This window comes from Venturia canescens, chromosome 1 (assembly GCF_019457755.1).
Source record: "Venturia canescens isolate UGA chromosome 1, ASM1945775v1, whole genome shotgun sequence".
In the NCBI taxonomy this organism is placed as follows: Eukaryota; Metazoa; Arthropoda; class Insecta; order Hymenoptera; family Ichneumonidae; genus Venturia; species Venturia canescens.
This window is the reverse complement of record NC_057421.1, coordinates 363,326-380,322: the sequence shown is the minus strand read 5'-3', so window position 1 is coordinate 380,322 and position 16,997 is coordinate 363,326. Positions and strand designations below refer to the sequence as shown.

The 16,997-nt window shown below is 42.0% G+C and overlaps 1 protein-coding gene across 1 annotated transcript in view; it reads left to right on the top strand.

Annotated features, from left to right (window-relative positions):
• Positions 1-16,997, top strand: part of LOC122413416 (flocculation protein FLO11) — a 32,490-nt gene that overhangs the window by 9,692 nt on the left and 5,801 nt on the right. The window contains exons 2-9 of the mRNA XM_043423743.1: positions 13,537-13,774; positions 13,888-14,021; positions 14,151-14,448; positions 14,536-14,804; positions 15,023-15,092; positions 15,168-15,467; positions 16,258-16,411; positions 16,504-16,826. Coding sequence (XP_043279678.1) covers positions 13,537-13,774; positions 13,888-14,021; positions 14,151-14,448; positions 14,536-14,804; positions 15,023-15,092; positions 15,168-15,467; positions 16,258-16,411; positions 16,504-16,826 — 1,786 coding nt within the window. The remainder of the gene's footprint in view (positions 1-13,536; positions 13,775-13,887; positions 14,022-14,150; positions 14,449-14,535; positions 14,805-15,022; positions 15,093-15,167; positions 15,468-16,257; positions 16,412-16,503; positions 16,827-16,997) is intronic.

Below are 16,997 nucleotides of genomic sequence, written 5' to 3'. Positions count from 1 at the left end.
GAGTGTCTATTTTGCCTATTTTGATTACCGGGTTTGTACCTAGTAGTAGCTAAATTAAATTAGGCAATATTCTTCTCGCATGCAAGCCCTCTCGCAGGTGCGGCAACGTATCGAATATGTATATATGTATGTAGAACAATCTTGAGGAAACGCGTTTGTCGTTGCACCAACGAAATATTTTCAGTCCTAAATATTTCGTTCGCGAAATATTGCGCAATACGGATCTCATTGTTTTTAATTCGTGTCTCTTTTGTCTAATATTTCCATATGCGCATAGACAATAGTGAAACGCCACCGTAAGGTGCGTGACCGAGAGACGCGAACAATATATTATTACAATATTATACGTCCACATGTCTCTTGCATACCTCAAGATTAATGTTATAGCTCGATCGCAGCCTCGCTGGCAATGGGAATAACTTGGATCGATGGATGCGCGGCGAACGACGAGAAAATCCGCCAACGAAGAAAGTTTCGTTCGGGCAAAGTAGTCTACTATACGAAAGGTTTTTATACGTATAGAGCCCCGCGCATCGAAGCGGTAATTAAAAACAAAGTTCAATGACACGAGTGCAAGGATGAATTGCTGCGGCAAATATCGTTCGGCCGCTCGAATTTGGGCTGCCCCTCCCTGTAATATAGCACCAACAATGTGTGATCGATATTTTCCTTCCTCCCTGCTGCATGTCGCTTCCAACGGTCGCGCAGCTGAGAAATACGGTATGACTGCCGCGGTGTATTCCGGTAGTAGTACGCGTACGACCTTTTGTCGATACTGCATGCTTCTCATATCGCGAAACATATATATGTATATTACAATTGGATTTTCAGGAGCCTCGGATAGGGAGAGAAGTTTAAATTTATTGATACGATCCGCGAATTAAAAACAAAAGCTCTGATAATAAAGTAGCGATCTTACTACTAAAAATGTTTCGATCTTACTCTCGTTGCTGACACTCTCGAGGATAACTATAAATAACGTATAGTAAGAAGACGAAGCGCGAAAACTTTCATCTTTCGCGTTTACAGAATTGTTTTCATTTTCATCGTCGTGCCATGTGGAAATAAATAATTACGCTTGTGTATTTAGGAGCCATCTCGTTTTTCTCGTAAACAAAGCCATACAAATATATAGCCGCGGGGTATGGTGTACATACCTACTCACCGCTGCCGCGCGTTCATCTATATACATGAAATAGAAATAATTTATTCGACGATAAATTTTATTGCAGCTTGTAACAACCTATATTTACGCCTCGAAATAATTTTTTAGTTGATGATGAAAAAGTATAGTATACGATTATCGTTTCATTACCGCGTGGATGTTGAAAAAACGATAGCGTAAAATCATGCGAGAATCCTTTGACGAATAATATCGAAGATCGCTTGGCCTCATTTTTGTTTTTTCTTTCGCGCACTGTTTTATTTACTAAAGTTATTAATTCCTACAACAGAAACTCTATATTTATTGTGCAACTCCGCATCTGTAAAACAATACGTTGTAATTATTGCAGCTGCTGCTTCGTCATAAGTATACGCACCCGCGCCCGCTTATTCGTTGTAGTATTTCTACATACCTCAAGAATTTGAGAGTTGAGAGGCCAACGAAAAGAAGAATTCTCTTTGGGAAAGCTCAATATGGGGGTCGTCCTATAAGACCACCTCCCCCAGGCCGAGCGGCGAGCAGACCGCGCGCGTGCATCCTTCTCGCCTGCTCCTCTCGTGCACCCATAATTAAGATGAGAAATATTAGCAGTGAAAGTACAAACTCCTTCGGGCACTTTTCTTTTTATTTTTCTTTCTCTATATTTCTATGGTACAACGGGTGTCCGAACATTCGCAGCTTTGGCTGTCTGTAGAATCTCGATATAGTATAATATAAATTTGGTCGTTTGGTTTCGATAATGACCTTTTGCCATTATCGAAAAGATCAGCGAGTCGCGGGAAGGTCCTCAAACGATAATAATTACTCGAATTTCGAGTAAGAAAAACGATTGATCGACCAATACAAAATCCATTTTCATATTTTTTTATACACCGGCCTGCATGAAAAATGATGGCGCATAACGGTCTCGTGACATTTACGCGCGTATCGCACAAAGTAGGTACTTTGCTCCTGGGCGCGCTGTTATAAATAATGAAATATAATGATACACCTCGCTCATTTTCGTTAAGATGGCTTTTGTTCTGCAACTTACGTGTCGCATGAAAAACATGTACTTGTGCCGAGAAGATGAAATAAGCAGGTTCGTTCGTCTTTTGTTAAATTTTAAATAAATTATCGTCATTGCGCCATTTCATCGTCATGAAATTTTTATTTCAATCAACATATTTTTGAAATATCAATACGGAAGATTAAATGATCGATAATCCATTACGAACAGTGCTGTACGATTCGGATATATATTACTTATATTATATTATATTGCACATTTGCGAAATTCGGTCGAATCAATTCGCTACTATTTTGAAGCAATTCTCCAATAAACTTCCTCTGTAAATTCAGAATCCTTTGATTATATTTCCTTCTTCATTTGGATCCTTTGTTCTATCAAGGAAAACGAGAGAAGCGAGCTTGAATCTGGCACTCTCATCTCGCGAATGAGGCTTCTACCTGCTCGAGACTATACTTGCGACGATTCCTTCACTTGAAAATCAAATTTATTCATTTTTCTTTTTAAACGACACATCATTTATTCTGCTACTCAAACGAATTCTGAACGTCTCTCGTAAATAGCTCAATTTCATTGCCAGCAGGGTCAAATGTTTTTCTTCGAACAATCGCTTCTTTTTTTTTTTTTTTTACTGCTCGCACGCATACGTTTTGCCTTGTTTCATAGCTCATAGTCCGAAATTTTCGACCCTTTTTTAAAAAAACTTTGTATAATAAAAATTTTGTCAAAATAATGTATAAATAATATTCATTGAAAATGATGAATTTACCGTGTGTCCAAATGTTGGAAACATAAATGCTGCGTTAACTCAATTATACACGCGGTTTTCGCTCTCTGATGAATAAAATAATTGCGAAATTTAACTTTTCATACTTGTATACTATATGCATGGGTTTTCACACATACTAACAGCAACGATATTCCTTCGATTCGCGACTCAAGGTTTAGGCGCGCGCGCGCGCGCGCCTGTGCGCGCGTGTGTGTACGTACATGTGTTGCGTGAGAAAACTCACATTCCCCGTGTGAGGCCCAGCGCGCGAGAAGAAGCAGGTTGCATAATTAGGAATTGCGATGTTGAGCTCGGGTCACATCGTTATGTATCACTCTGCCACTTTCGTACTATTCGCAGGTCTTTGCCTAACGTAATATGCACTTTATCGTACGCGTACGGGATGGAAGTTGAGCTAATTCAGAAACGCCCTTTCCGAACCGACTTTTTTCGCTTCCTTTTTATAAACAAGGTTTTATATGCGTATGCTTCGTTTATCTTTCCGCATATGATATTTTTTTTCGTTAAAATCGTCTAATCCGTACATGCGCCTATATCGATTATTTATTGATTTCTATTCTTCGGGGGGTTCAACACCACTTTTCGTGCAGCCAAAGTGAAAAATTCCAATAATAAATGTGGACGCGGATAAGGATTGAACATGTAATACAGGCTGCGCTTGCGGAGAGTCAACAATTTATCTGACTTCGTGCATGCCAGACATGAAAACACAAGAGTCGGTGCCATGGGAAAGGTCACGAAAAATCTTCACAGTGCAACTCCATACCGTTCACAATACACTGTATATACGTAAGACACATGTGCTTCCATCAAATTGCCGTATATGGTATGCGATTTTCTGTGTAATGAGTTGTAACAGCATTTTCACACTCCGAATAGGATGAAATTTGTTTATTTGTTTACATCGTGCCGATCAAAAGCTATTTTGGCATGATTGTTTTTTTCACTTTACAAATCGCAATGGCGGTTTATTAAAAAAGTTATCGAAAACAGTAAAGACTCTCTGCGGAAATGACTTGTCATAACATAAATGTATCTACTGATCTCAGATTTACATATCTCTATACTACGTTCGTTTTCATTTCAGAGGTTCAGGACGCATTATGCTCGAACGTATCCTTCATATCCGCAGTTGTCTTCCTGCTTTTTTTTTTTCTTTTATAGAGAGTAAACTCTTTTCACGAACCGCTACTACAATACGAATAGTTTTCATTTCATTTCGATGTTTTTTTTTTTTCTATGAGATCGAATCGCATTTATATTAAAATGCTTATGTTTGGTACTCGACCTCCGGACACGCGCGCTGCCTTCGACGCGCTTTCTGAAACAATTTTTTTGCAAATTTTCACAGTTATCTATTATATTTTTGATGCCACATTGAGATCGTTCGGGCATACGCGCGCCGAATCGCACCCATATAATCCACGCGTACTCGAATAGCTGTGCGAATGCGCGAATAACTTTGATATTATAGCGAAAACGCATCGTAATGAAAGTGAAAGCTTCCGAATCAAAGTATTGAAGCACATTATTGCTGCCCGGAAATTGGTTCCTCGTCATACGTATATAGCTTTTATCTATAGCGTAGTTGTTATTGAGAAGGAAAATGCTTTTTGCTAACTATATAATCGTCACGAGTTCGTAGGATGAGGGGAAGGAAGATACGTGGGAGAGAGGAGAGAAATAATTGGCCACTCGTAGCGCGCGTCACTCCGTTGATATCAATGGACTGAATAGTATTATCGATGAATAACGGGGGCGTGGGAGGCGTTAATCACGGTGGAGAAACTTGAATATTTTTCCAGCACGTCGGAATGCACGAAAAGGATGCGCGCCCAGTGAAACGTGTCAAACGTTAAGCAACGTTCGTCAACAGTAAACGTGAGTTATACGAGAGAGATTGGTATAACGCGAGGGTGAAAAATATTGAAGAATCAACGCGAGAGAAAAAGATGCGTGTCTTGCTGAGTCTTATATATTTTGTACGCGCGGTGAAAGACGCGCGCATGATGAGTTCTCTCTTCGTCGCTCCGTCCCTCTCGTTCTCCCGTATGGTCTTCCGTATATGGAACATCGGACATTTGAACGGCAAAAAAGTGTCTCTCCCATGTACGCATATAGATACGCGCAATTTCTTCGAAAGAGGCTCTCGCCGCTACTTATAAGACCCGCGCCTTATCCGCATCACACGGTAATCGTGGATAAAAAAAGTACAACGAAAACAATCAACTTGGAATCGACTTGATGCGCGCGCACACGCGCAGCGAGGAACCCAACATACCGCATTGTTTACAAACGCGCTTCTTAAAAATAAAATAAAACAAAAATCTTTTTGCATTCCGCATATATTTATTTCAAGTTTCGGTCTCAATTTTAAAATATTTATTCAAACGTTTACTCGCTTACTGTTTGGAATTTAAAATACTTTTGACAACATCGTATATATATGCACCGAAACGTCTTATATCTTGTGATTTTTTTTTCACTGAAAATTTGAAATTTTGTCGTTGAAGTCGTTGCGAAGGAAAAGAGAGAAGGAGCAACATATATGTACGGAATAAGGGAAACTCTTCGCGGACCGCATTTTCTTCTCTCGTAACTCGCGCACCACGAGCGTTAAAACATCGATGGTCCCGGCATTTCGCTGGAGGCAACAATTTGCCGGTATAACTGCGTAAATCTCGAAAGATATTTTACGAGCATCGTCCGCTCGCGCGCGCATGCATGCAGCACCTTTCCCGCGCGTCTTATATCCTCGCTCGCCTTTTCATTCTTACGCTTTTTTTTCTTTCTTTTTATTCTTCGATATTTTTTGCCTCTTCCAACAAAGCCACATCCCGGAAGAATACGCTTCTCAAAGTTTATACCAATTTTCTTTGTCCTCGCGGAGCCGCGATATGCGAAAGCCACTAAATAAAAGGAAGATTTTTCATTTTCGGTTCCTATCCTCTCTTCGGCCTCCTTGCTTTTCCTTTTTTCATGCTAAATACAATGAGGGCTCTCGGTGAAAATAAAATTTTAGAAGGATTGTACTATTTTTGACAAGGAGAGAATGAGACTCGAATGAAAGATGTATTTCTTGAGAATTATCTGAATTACGAATGAGAAGTGGCGCCGCGATATCGACCGAGAATAACAAAATAAGAAAATAAAACATTATTGCGATAGTGGTAATTAGAAAAAGAATAGAAAGCGTCGATGCGACAGCCGGTTTAGGGCGTCGCGAATAAAAGAGACAAAAAAATTAAGTGAGTGAACCTATTAGGTCCCTGTCGTCCATGTATAGTAGGTTTTATTATATTATAGCACACGGTTAAATGCACGCAACCGAGATGGTCGCACCGATTTTAGGACGTAACTCGGAGACATTTATCGTAACCGCGGTGCACGATCGATTTATATGATTCGCGGTTCAAACTATATCACCTATTACGACTCATCGCGACTCGCAACGTTCGCGTCTCTCATCAAAATCTCCTGCGGTGGAAGAATTTCAATGTATAGATGATAGAAGCATGTGAAAAAAAATAAAGGAGACTCGGAAACTCTCTTCGCGGATCACTCCTCTGGCAGCAGGTATATATATATAGTCGCGAGTGTTATATCGAAGCAAGAGTCAGTGACCCCCTGACACACATCCAACCAACGTGACTACCTGTACATATGCGGAACCACGTTGAAACGCACAATGCGTTAACTCATTTCTTTATTTCTTTACTCGCACTTGGAACAAACGCGCTCGCGATCTCGTTCCAGATTAAATTTATTCGCCCGCAAGTGAAATTCGTTCGGATATCAATTATTTTGGTCAACTCGTGATCGCATTCAGAAAATGGTAGTCCGGATCTCACATTTCTATATACTACGTATATATAAAAGACGCGAGGAAATTCTCGTCCTAGACAGCTGCTGGCTCCATACGAGATGAGTTGTAAAAAAGCACGGAGAAAGGCCATCATTAAGGTCCGGCACTCTCCGAGCGCGGGCAAATTCATCCCGTCAATTTACAAATGGAAAAAGGCGATACCTCTTTTTTTTACAAATCGAATCGAGGCACGGATCTTGGCGGAGTATATACGCCTCGTTCGCCGTAGAATCTCGCAATCGTAGAGCCGAGATTATTGAAAAATCGCGTCGTCCCGTTCAAAATGATGACCCTATTTTTTCAACTGAGTAAAAGTGGCGAAAGTCTCGCATGAAAATCGCTATATCCGCTCGATTTCCATTCGGACTGGATTTTTTTTTCCTCAACCGAGTCACCTATAGTGCGCAGTCATCGAATACATTCTTGCGCGAACTGGTTCGCTGGACGCTCGAAGTAGATAACCCGAAGTAATACCTCGTTAGCCCATCATCATACGCGGCTCAAAAAATTCCAACGAGATTGGTTAAGGGGGAGAGAAAAGTGAACCCGTTCCAAATGCGTTATAACGATGACAGTTCGTCACACTTGATCCTTTTATCCAGTATATTTTTCTTTTAGCGCTGAGTGCGATATTGCTTCGCACAAACTTGAAAAAGGACGAATCGCGTCGAACGCGTGTTTCAAACGCTCGTGTCTGTTTCATGCGTTCGATCCTCGGTCGAATCCATTCCGGGTTGCCGCGGTATTATATAATTTTTGAATACCTCGTCGTCGTTGTGCTACTCGTGAATGCTCCTTCCGCGAGTTATCATTTTTCGCTCCGTTTCTCCGTCCCGTCGGTGTACATATTTGTCGATAGTGCGTAGCCCGCATCGAGAGGACCATTACCGCCTGCTTTATGATCGCGTATATTACAATCATGCGATGATGCGCGGTATATGCGCGCGCTCTTGTGCGATACTATTTCGCATCGGGCACCTCTGACTCGTCGCAATATAAATATTGGCATAACTGGAATAATTTCTTCGGGTACTCCTCCATATGCGTGTGCGCGGCGCGCGCGGCAAACTATTGTCATTTTTCACTAATGTCGATAAATAATCATCGACTTTCGAAATAACCGTCTTACAATGTTCATTATAATTTCCCTGGCTCGGATCATTCAGTAACTTATTATTTATACCGCGCGTCGCTGGACTTTCGGACGTCGAAAATATATCACATCAATGTAAATTCTTCAGAATTCTTCAGACGCGCGCGAACATTGAATAATTGAATCATACAATTGGCTCAACGGCTTTTGGACATTATCACTTTCGGGGTTTCGCCTGACCAATATCCGACGTACACGTATAAATATTGCTCGATCTATAAGCTGCAGCGAACGAAGCAGAGTCGTGTATCGACGATGAGCTATGTGCTCTCGTCGAACTCTCCGAGCTTCGAGCAGTCTCATACTCGAGCCAATCGCCGTACCGATACGCGCTCAATATTTTCATATACGGGGGTGTACCAAGAGTCGCTTATCAAGTGCATCAGGAAGAAGAATAACGAACGTCGTTTTCGTCTTCGCGCAGCCAGCGGCACCAAACATGAATTTAATCTTTCCGCAGTATATATACAAATCTCTGACTCGTTGTTTCGGATTTTACAAAACATCATCTTATATCGGAGAATTCCTCTGATTGAGCACACACAGTTTTAACATCGATTCTTCTCAGAATTAATCCGCTTTTCTTTTGTCGGAAATGATTCTCCTTACCCCCGAGGCTTTTTTCATCGCTCCTTTCTCGCTTCCTTTTTTCACTCTCTGCCTGAGTAAGACACTCGGCACACCTTTCTTTTCCCGTATCTCGGCGTTTTTGCACAAGACTCGCGAGCGATGTTTGCTATCAAATGGAGCGATCGACTCGCCGCTACTCGCACACCATTATAGCCCTAAGAGCTCTGTGCTGCCTCGGTGTGATTCCGTCATCGATAACGATTCTAGCTTCTCTTGTTTCGTACCTCCGCTAGCTCTTCTCTCGCAGAAGCACCGACTGCTCTCTCCGACCTTCAACGCGCATGCATGTACACAACGATTCGATCCCGGTGTACGCTCGCCCGAAACGCGTTCCGATGCTCTTTATTTCCGCATTTTCAATCGCCATCTTCTCATAATCATGTGTTTTGACGATCGCGCGCGTATCCTCTCATCTACCGCAAACTTCTCGCGACTCTATCGCAAACAAAATCGGGCGTCGCTTTGATACATGCGACTCGCGCGCGTATTTGAAGATTATTCTCATCACCGCTCTATATTATAGAGAGCTAGATCGCGAGTTATTCATTCGTTATCATCGGATTGCTCTTGAAACTATGATACGCGTGTGAAAGACTAGGCTCGGCTCTCCGATTATTGATCGCCACAGATTCGATAACATTATTACACACACACACACGCACACGCACACATCTAAATCCTGAGTTGAAGAATAACGGCACACGTATACGTTTTCTCGCAGAGATAAATGAGAATAAAGAGCGTTCGCGACCGCGTGAGAAGATTAAAACACGCGGCACCAGTTTCGAAAGTTATGCGATAAATAATAATAATAATAATAATAATAAGCGAATTTACCCCGCGATTATTACAAAATTGTGCCCCATGGACGTTATTTCGTGCTATCCGATCCACCGGATCCTGCTTCATGTAGATATGCTTAATTTTATCTTTGCTCGTTAAAACTTGATTGAACAAAAGCAGATAATAAATATGGCGACGTCCTCTCTCGGACGTCCTAGTTTTATCCTACATACATTTTTCGTTGACGGGATGCATATTTAAGAATATGTTGCTACGGATTACTAGTATATAAACATGTAAGGGAATATGGGGCAAAGTGGGCACCCTAAGCGATTAAGCTATACATGTATCGATTTACATATGGTCTTTCGTCTACTATTGTGTCCAAAAACTCAATCCCCATGCTTATTTTCCATATCCTTAAAAAAAAAAAATTATGGGGCAAAGTGGGCACCTGCTCCGAGAAAAAAAAATGCTCAAATGACAATTTAAACTAATTTTCATACATATGTACAATCAAATTGGACGAAATTTGAATTTTTGAAAAAAAAAAATGAAAACGGGGCAAAGTGGGCACTTTGTTGCGAGGAAAAATTTTTATGCCCCTTTTTTTTTTATAATGAAATTTTGGAAAGAGGAAGTTATTAAAATTGTGAATGTTCGCGCTTACCTCCATTTGGCAAAACGCAACTCGCATAGTAATCACCCGTCTCAAAATATGAATTGTACCTTTTCATGTGCGTAGTTGATTTGAAAATTAGTTTTAAGAATAAACATCATCCGCACTGTTAAAAATGTTACGAAATCACTGCATCGCGTCACCTGAAAAACATTGAAAGAAAATGAGAAACCAAACACTGCAAGGAGAAGAACGCAGCCCCGATCCAATCTCACTTTCGATGAAAAATTCCAAATTTTTTGCCATTGGACCCATTTTCCTTCCCTCATCAGAAACTTAGCTCTCAACTCTAAATATCTTTCTTTCACAGAAAACTAAAATAAAAAAAATCAACAAAATCGAGAAAACCGAAGAAGAAGCCCGCTAAATTTTCGTCATGCGCAGGTGTCGACGATGATGACGTCAGTTACCGATGCGATTTTTGTAATTAATACAAATAAAATAACCATTTCGTAAAATTACAAATTTTACAAAAAAGGTAATGAAACGTTTCGATATTAGGATTTTTTAGATCCTCTTCTCTCACGTAGGAGAAGTGTCAGTGTGCAGGTTCGTGCACTGACCGGCGGATTTTTACCAAGAGCGGGTAAAGCCTTCCGATTTCGCCATCTTGCAATTCGAGGAGCTTGGCTCGAACTCGACCTTCAAGAACGGATACTTTCGTCCGGTATAGGAGCATCTAATGCTCTACATTGCTTTCTCGCTACGCAATCGGGCTTAGCCTCGCTAAAGCGTACTGCGAGAAGCAATATTCTCGTTATCGAGAAATGATGGGCTCCTTTATAACTTTGTTTTTGTACAATTTTGGTAGGAATAACGAGGAGGTTGGGAGCCTTATTGTCGTACGGGCGGTGCTCCGCTGACGCGAGAGCGCTCCGTCCGTAGCCCTCTGACAGACTTCTGTCAAACCAGAAATCGTGCCAGCGGGTAAGGCTGTCCCGTTACAGTAGATTTTCAATTTTTATATTTAACATTTTCCAAGTTTTTCGTTGATTATCCCAAATTAATTGAGCAATAACACATAAAAACTTGTAGAAGTGGTTATAGAACCAGAATCTGAGTTGAAAAAAAAATGTTGAAAATTATTTTTTTCTTCACTTTTGGAAGTGCCCACTTTGCCCCGTGTGCTCCCACTTTGCCCTACATTCCCATATATCTCGGTCCTTTTATATCAGCTTCTACCTTTAGTTTTATTGATGAGACTCAAAAAGTCATCGTAGATCGAAAATTTTAAAACGACACTTTCTTGTATTTTGTTTTTGACTATTATTCGATGCAGTGTTTATTGACACGCACTGCTCGAGGTACGACGACGCGTAATGCGCGGTGCATATCCAAAGAACGGCGCGGACAGCAATTTAAGAGGCCGTCGTAATAACGATAAGTCAGATAGGATATAATGCCCCGAGATCTTCCCCGTTTCGGAATTCGACCACGGCGCAACGCAGCTTCCTAGAAAAAATCATCTCCGCAACGTCTCGAGTTACCGTAATGTACAGTAATATTCATCGTCGCTGGACAACCTTATCGCCGGGCGCAGGTCGATAACATCGCACGCATAATCTTATTTATTTTTCCGCTCGTTTTACACGTTCGAATGCTGTACGCGGCGGCGGCGGCGGCGGCGGCGACGGCGACGGCGACGGCGACGGCGACGGCGACGGTGACGGCTGATATAGCAAAATTCGAACGTTTTTCCGATGAATTTTTTTGTGGCTCATCAAAAAGGATCAAAGTGAGAAATATGCTTCGTATATCGAATTGTCAATGAGAGTATATTATATAGAAAAAAGCACATGGAATAATATACCGTTGTTTCGTCGTTGGAACAACTCGTACAGGTATACTCGGGCTGCGACGCGTTGAAAATATTAGGCGCGGTACGAGGCTTTCACCGTGCCACTCACGTATATACGTACCCGTTGTAAAATATACGCACGAGCATGGATATACATAAACCGGTGAAATTATGTAAAAAGTCCAACACCCGGTACCTTCGTCGACGGTATACCTTCGAACCTTGAGCTAATTCTGCAGCAATGTACTTTTATGTATCTTAACATTCGACGAGCATCATGTATATAATTTGGTTCGTGACGCACGAATTCATCAACGCGGTTTCGTGCGTGAATAATTCGCGTAAAAAATAATTTACATGTTGGCAATGCTATGCTGGTAAGCATAGACACTGTGCAACTCATCCTTTGATATAATTTTTACCTTATTAAAATGACAGCTTCAACGGACAGCCCAAGTTTCTGAAGGGGATGGACTTTCGAAACTATATATATCCTCGAAATTATGCCTGCTCTACAATATTCTGGAGCAACCGATATAATTTTTAATGCAGCCTGTCCGTCCATATTAGCGCGCGGCGACAAGTGTTGTTTCTAAACGTCCCCAAGCACGCGGCAGGTCCCGCCGTGAAAATCGTTGTAACACGTTCGTGTCCACAGGCTCGTTAAACAGCAGCACGATCGATGGGTATAACGGTCTTTCAACGCTGGGATCTTCCTGCTCGTTTTATATTATTCTACACATGCGCGTGTACCGCGATCGTCGTCGAGTATTCGACGATTCGTTTCGAGTCTCTCACGCAAGAATTCTTTGACGACGACTCGCGTATGATGCGGACGCGTTTATACCACATAGCCCCAGAATATATGAGAGAGCCGCAGCGGCTCTTTGCGCATTTGTCCTTGCCACTGAAAATTATTTGTTTGGAATTATAGTTCGTCTCGCATTGATCCATAAAGACTCGAAAGCGGTGGCATAAAATCTTCGGTCCACGCTCTATATTAATACGCATTATCAACAGATCAATTTGTTATTCATTTCTCATATGATAAAAATTAAAAATACTCGGCCGGTTCCTCGCAATATTTTACACGAATTATTCGCGCGCATAATGTACCGCTCGTCGCTTTCGATAACGCGTTTCTCACACTGGTAGGTATACAATAAATAAAAAAAACCGAATGTGTTGGGTCGAGGATGGAGGACGGGTGCTCGCCGTGCTCGAATCGGAGCTCTCGATGCACCGGAGTAGACGTTCGAGTGACCTACTGCCGGTCTTGTCCACTGAATTGCTCTTCTCTAGGAGCGTCCCGAGCTACCGTCCAGCAGGCGACTCGGCGAGTTGACCGTTTACTCACCTTGACACGAATTACACTAGAGAAAACTCGACTCGCAAATGTGGATGCAGCGGTTCGCAAACGGGAGCAGGATCTTTGGAATTTACGTGAAACTCGAGAATATCGTTGTGGTGAACAAACAACCATGATTTTCTTTTTGACCGTTCGACGCGTCGTTAAGAAACTCTCGGATGTGCCATTTGTTGACCCAACTATATACGAGATCTCGAGATTTTCTAACCATGACCGCTCGGGTGTTGGAACAATCGCGCGCCGGAAACCGTATACCGTGATATATGAAACATTGCTTCGTAATTGCTGATTTTAGGTCTGGACGATCGTCGAGCGCCTCGAGCACGGGGACCGGTTCATCGGCCGGTGGTGCTCCCGGAACCGGAAGCACCAGCGACGGTAGGATGGCCGTCATAGGGGTTACCAGAAATGTGCGATTGCGCCGCGGCTATCCCGGCTTTGGTTTTTCACTCAGAGGCGGCCTCGAATACGGGGCTGGATTCTACGTCAGCGATGTCGAACCCGGAGGCGAAGCTCATAAAATGGGCTTGAGGGTACGAGAGACTCCCTTTACAACTCTAATCGAAGCATGTTACATTATTTTTCGAATGTAAAAATTTTCGATGTTTACACCTTCTTACCGAGTTTGACGTTTATTCGTGCACAGGTAGGAGATCAAATCTTACGAATGAACGGACATCCTGTTGAAGATGCCGTACATCGCGAAATCGCTCTTTTGGCGAAACATCGACAGGACTTGGTACTCAAAATTCGAAGCGTCGGCATGATACCCGTCAAAGAGTAAGTTTACAAAGATTTTTTCGTGTCAATCCATATCACTTAATATTGCGTCGTTCGGACTGGCTGTCCGTTTACGCGCGGGCTTCCAAACATTATTTTTCTCACATTCAGTTATTCCATCTGCTTTAGTAATCCCAACGATCCGGTAACGTGGCATATGGTTCAGCAGCAACATCACCAACAACAACAACAACAACAACAACAACAGCAGCAGCAGCAGCAGCAGCAACAACAACAACAACAACAACAACAACAGCAACACCACCACCACCACCACCAGCAGCAACTGCAACAACATCCGCTTTACAAGGGAACCGCCGCCGTCGCCCCGTCTTACAACCAAGTCCGTCTTAGAATTCATGTTGGCGAAAAGGGACGACTCGGTTGCGGAGTTTGCAGAGGAATCGTCCCGGGTCTCACGGTTCAGGTAAAACAAACTTTTTATTAAATAATTATACTTGAGCGGAAAGAAAAAATAGTTTTATCAACGATCGAATAATAAATGGCTACTCAGGGAACTCGCGAAGGTGGACCAGCTCGGGCCGCCGGTCTCAAAGCCGGTGATGTAATAATCTGGTGCAACGGTCAACGTCTGACAAATATTCCATTCGAGCGAGCTATCGAGGTGATGCGAGGTGCCGATATTCTCGAGGTCGTTGTCAATCGACCGGTAATTACGCATCCACCCTACGATCATCCGACAATACGCGCTTCCCCCGGTTACGACATGACTCGCTCTTTTGGACCGTACAATAATCCTCCCTCTGGCATTATAAACTTGAAGTAAGCCCCTCTCTTTTCGATGCTTCGTCAATTCTTTCATACTTATCATTTCGTTTACGAATCTCATTCATTTTCTTTATAAACATAATGAAAATTTTCATTTTCCATTAATAATTACGTACATTATTTGAATTTTTCATTTATCGCCCATTTTGAAATATATCTAGCAGAAATTTGGACGAATGACCGAGCGATTATTGAATATTCATTTCTTTCAGGGGCGGTTGGCCTATGTCAATGTCAACGAGCAGCTGTTCATCTTCCGATTGGAGCAGTTCGAGCGATCAAGTAAATAAAAACCAATTGTTGAGAAGATAAAATACAAAATTTTCGATATCCCGTAATCGAAATTAATTTTTGCAGCCACCCACGGAATGGTCGAGAAAATCAAACAACACAACGGTTATAAGAGTCAATCAGAACACGAACCCGGGGTATTTGTGTCATCCGGCTTATCGTCAGAATCACTCTGCCGCCGGTTCGAGACTCGAGGACGAAGAGCCCTTGTACGATCCTGTCGCTCCGCGAGATTACGAGTCTCACGATTTCGACGCGAATCCGCGCGACAACAGAAATTGTCGTACTTCTTACGTTCGGGACAATGCCTCGACGATATACGATTCTCCGCCTGTCGACGAGCGTAACGCTTACAATATTCCTAAGGCAAGTTACTGTTGTGCAAACTCAAACCAACGGGCTGCCGATGTCAATTCCGAAAAGCATCTACTTATACTTATTCAAATATCTAAAATACGTCTAAAAGTATATTTCGTCACGGAATATTACTACATATTACTACGAATTAAAAGTCGTTGGAAAGAATGTAGATAAATATATGTCAAATGGTGGAGAAGAAAAAAAGCAATGAGCCTTGTACACAGGATCCAATTGAGGTGAATCTTTGGTGACCGACCGGGGAATTAAATGAGAAGTGATGCATTAAAATCAATTCGAAGAACAGACTATTTATGATACAAGTTGGCGATGAATTGTTGATAATATGGCAAATCCATTGTTACCAGTATTTTTCTCGGCTAATGAGGCGCGGTTAAAATACAAAATCTTTTTTGCTCGTGCGCAACTAGTAGATTGTACCAAATTATGAAAACTTTTTAAAGATTTAGCATTGATACGACTAGGCGTCTTGCACAGTCGTAGTTTATTTATACTCAATATACTTTTGTACGAAAAATTTGAGAATCGAAAAAAAAAAATGAATTCGAAACATATTTCACTTTGTAATCCGCTATTTATATATTTTCATTGAATCAATCGGACTGTGGGATACTTTTTGTTAATCCATACACCGGTGTTATTTGAATGGAAATGCATATATGCATATATGAAATGAGTCAGCGAGTAATCTAATGATACATTAATTAATTTATTTCACACGTTTCTAAATTCTTGAAAGAAATTGGTAGTTTGGAAAATTAATGTTGATTAATTACAGGAAAATGGACGTCAACAGGAGAACCACCGTCTCGGCGATGGTCAGTCGAACGAAAGGAAGAGCTCGACGGTCACGACGGTGGAAGTACATCAGAGCGCTTGTCCACCGGCCCCACCGTGTATGCCACCCCCAATGCCTCACAAATGGCAGCCAGGTTCGTTTGTCCGCTTATCGAATGAGATATGATACAAAAGCATGCTGGGCCATGCAGAGAATCGAATATTTTTTCAAACATTGGTTGTACAGAAACAAAGCAAATGATCGCGATGGGTGTTCAAATGGGGAGCACACTGTCAATGGGAAGTACCGGATCAACGGAAACGGAATCGAGTTTGGAATCGTCTTGTGGAAAAGATTCGGCCTCGACATCCTCATCGGTATCGACGTCATCGTGCGAACCTGCGTCGACCGGGTCGTTCGCTTCGACAACACCGGGCTCCGTCGGATGTGCCATTAAAACGTCAGAACCTCCCCGAGTGCCACGACCTTGCACCATGACCAATTCACCTTCACCCAATACCGATCTTGGTGCTGCTATTACTCAAGAATTACAGAGGCGAGCACAGCAGGTACCACAGAGATTATCCACTCCATTATATGCTAATCGTCGTGCTACGAAGAATAAGTAACCATGAAAAAAATAAAAATGTTATTCTTGCAATATAAATTTTCGTACCAAAATAGCTTTTTTTTTCTTCCGCAAGTGAATGTACGCGGTGCCACGCAGGCTGCACTTTCAT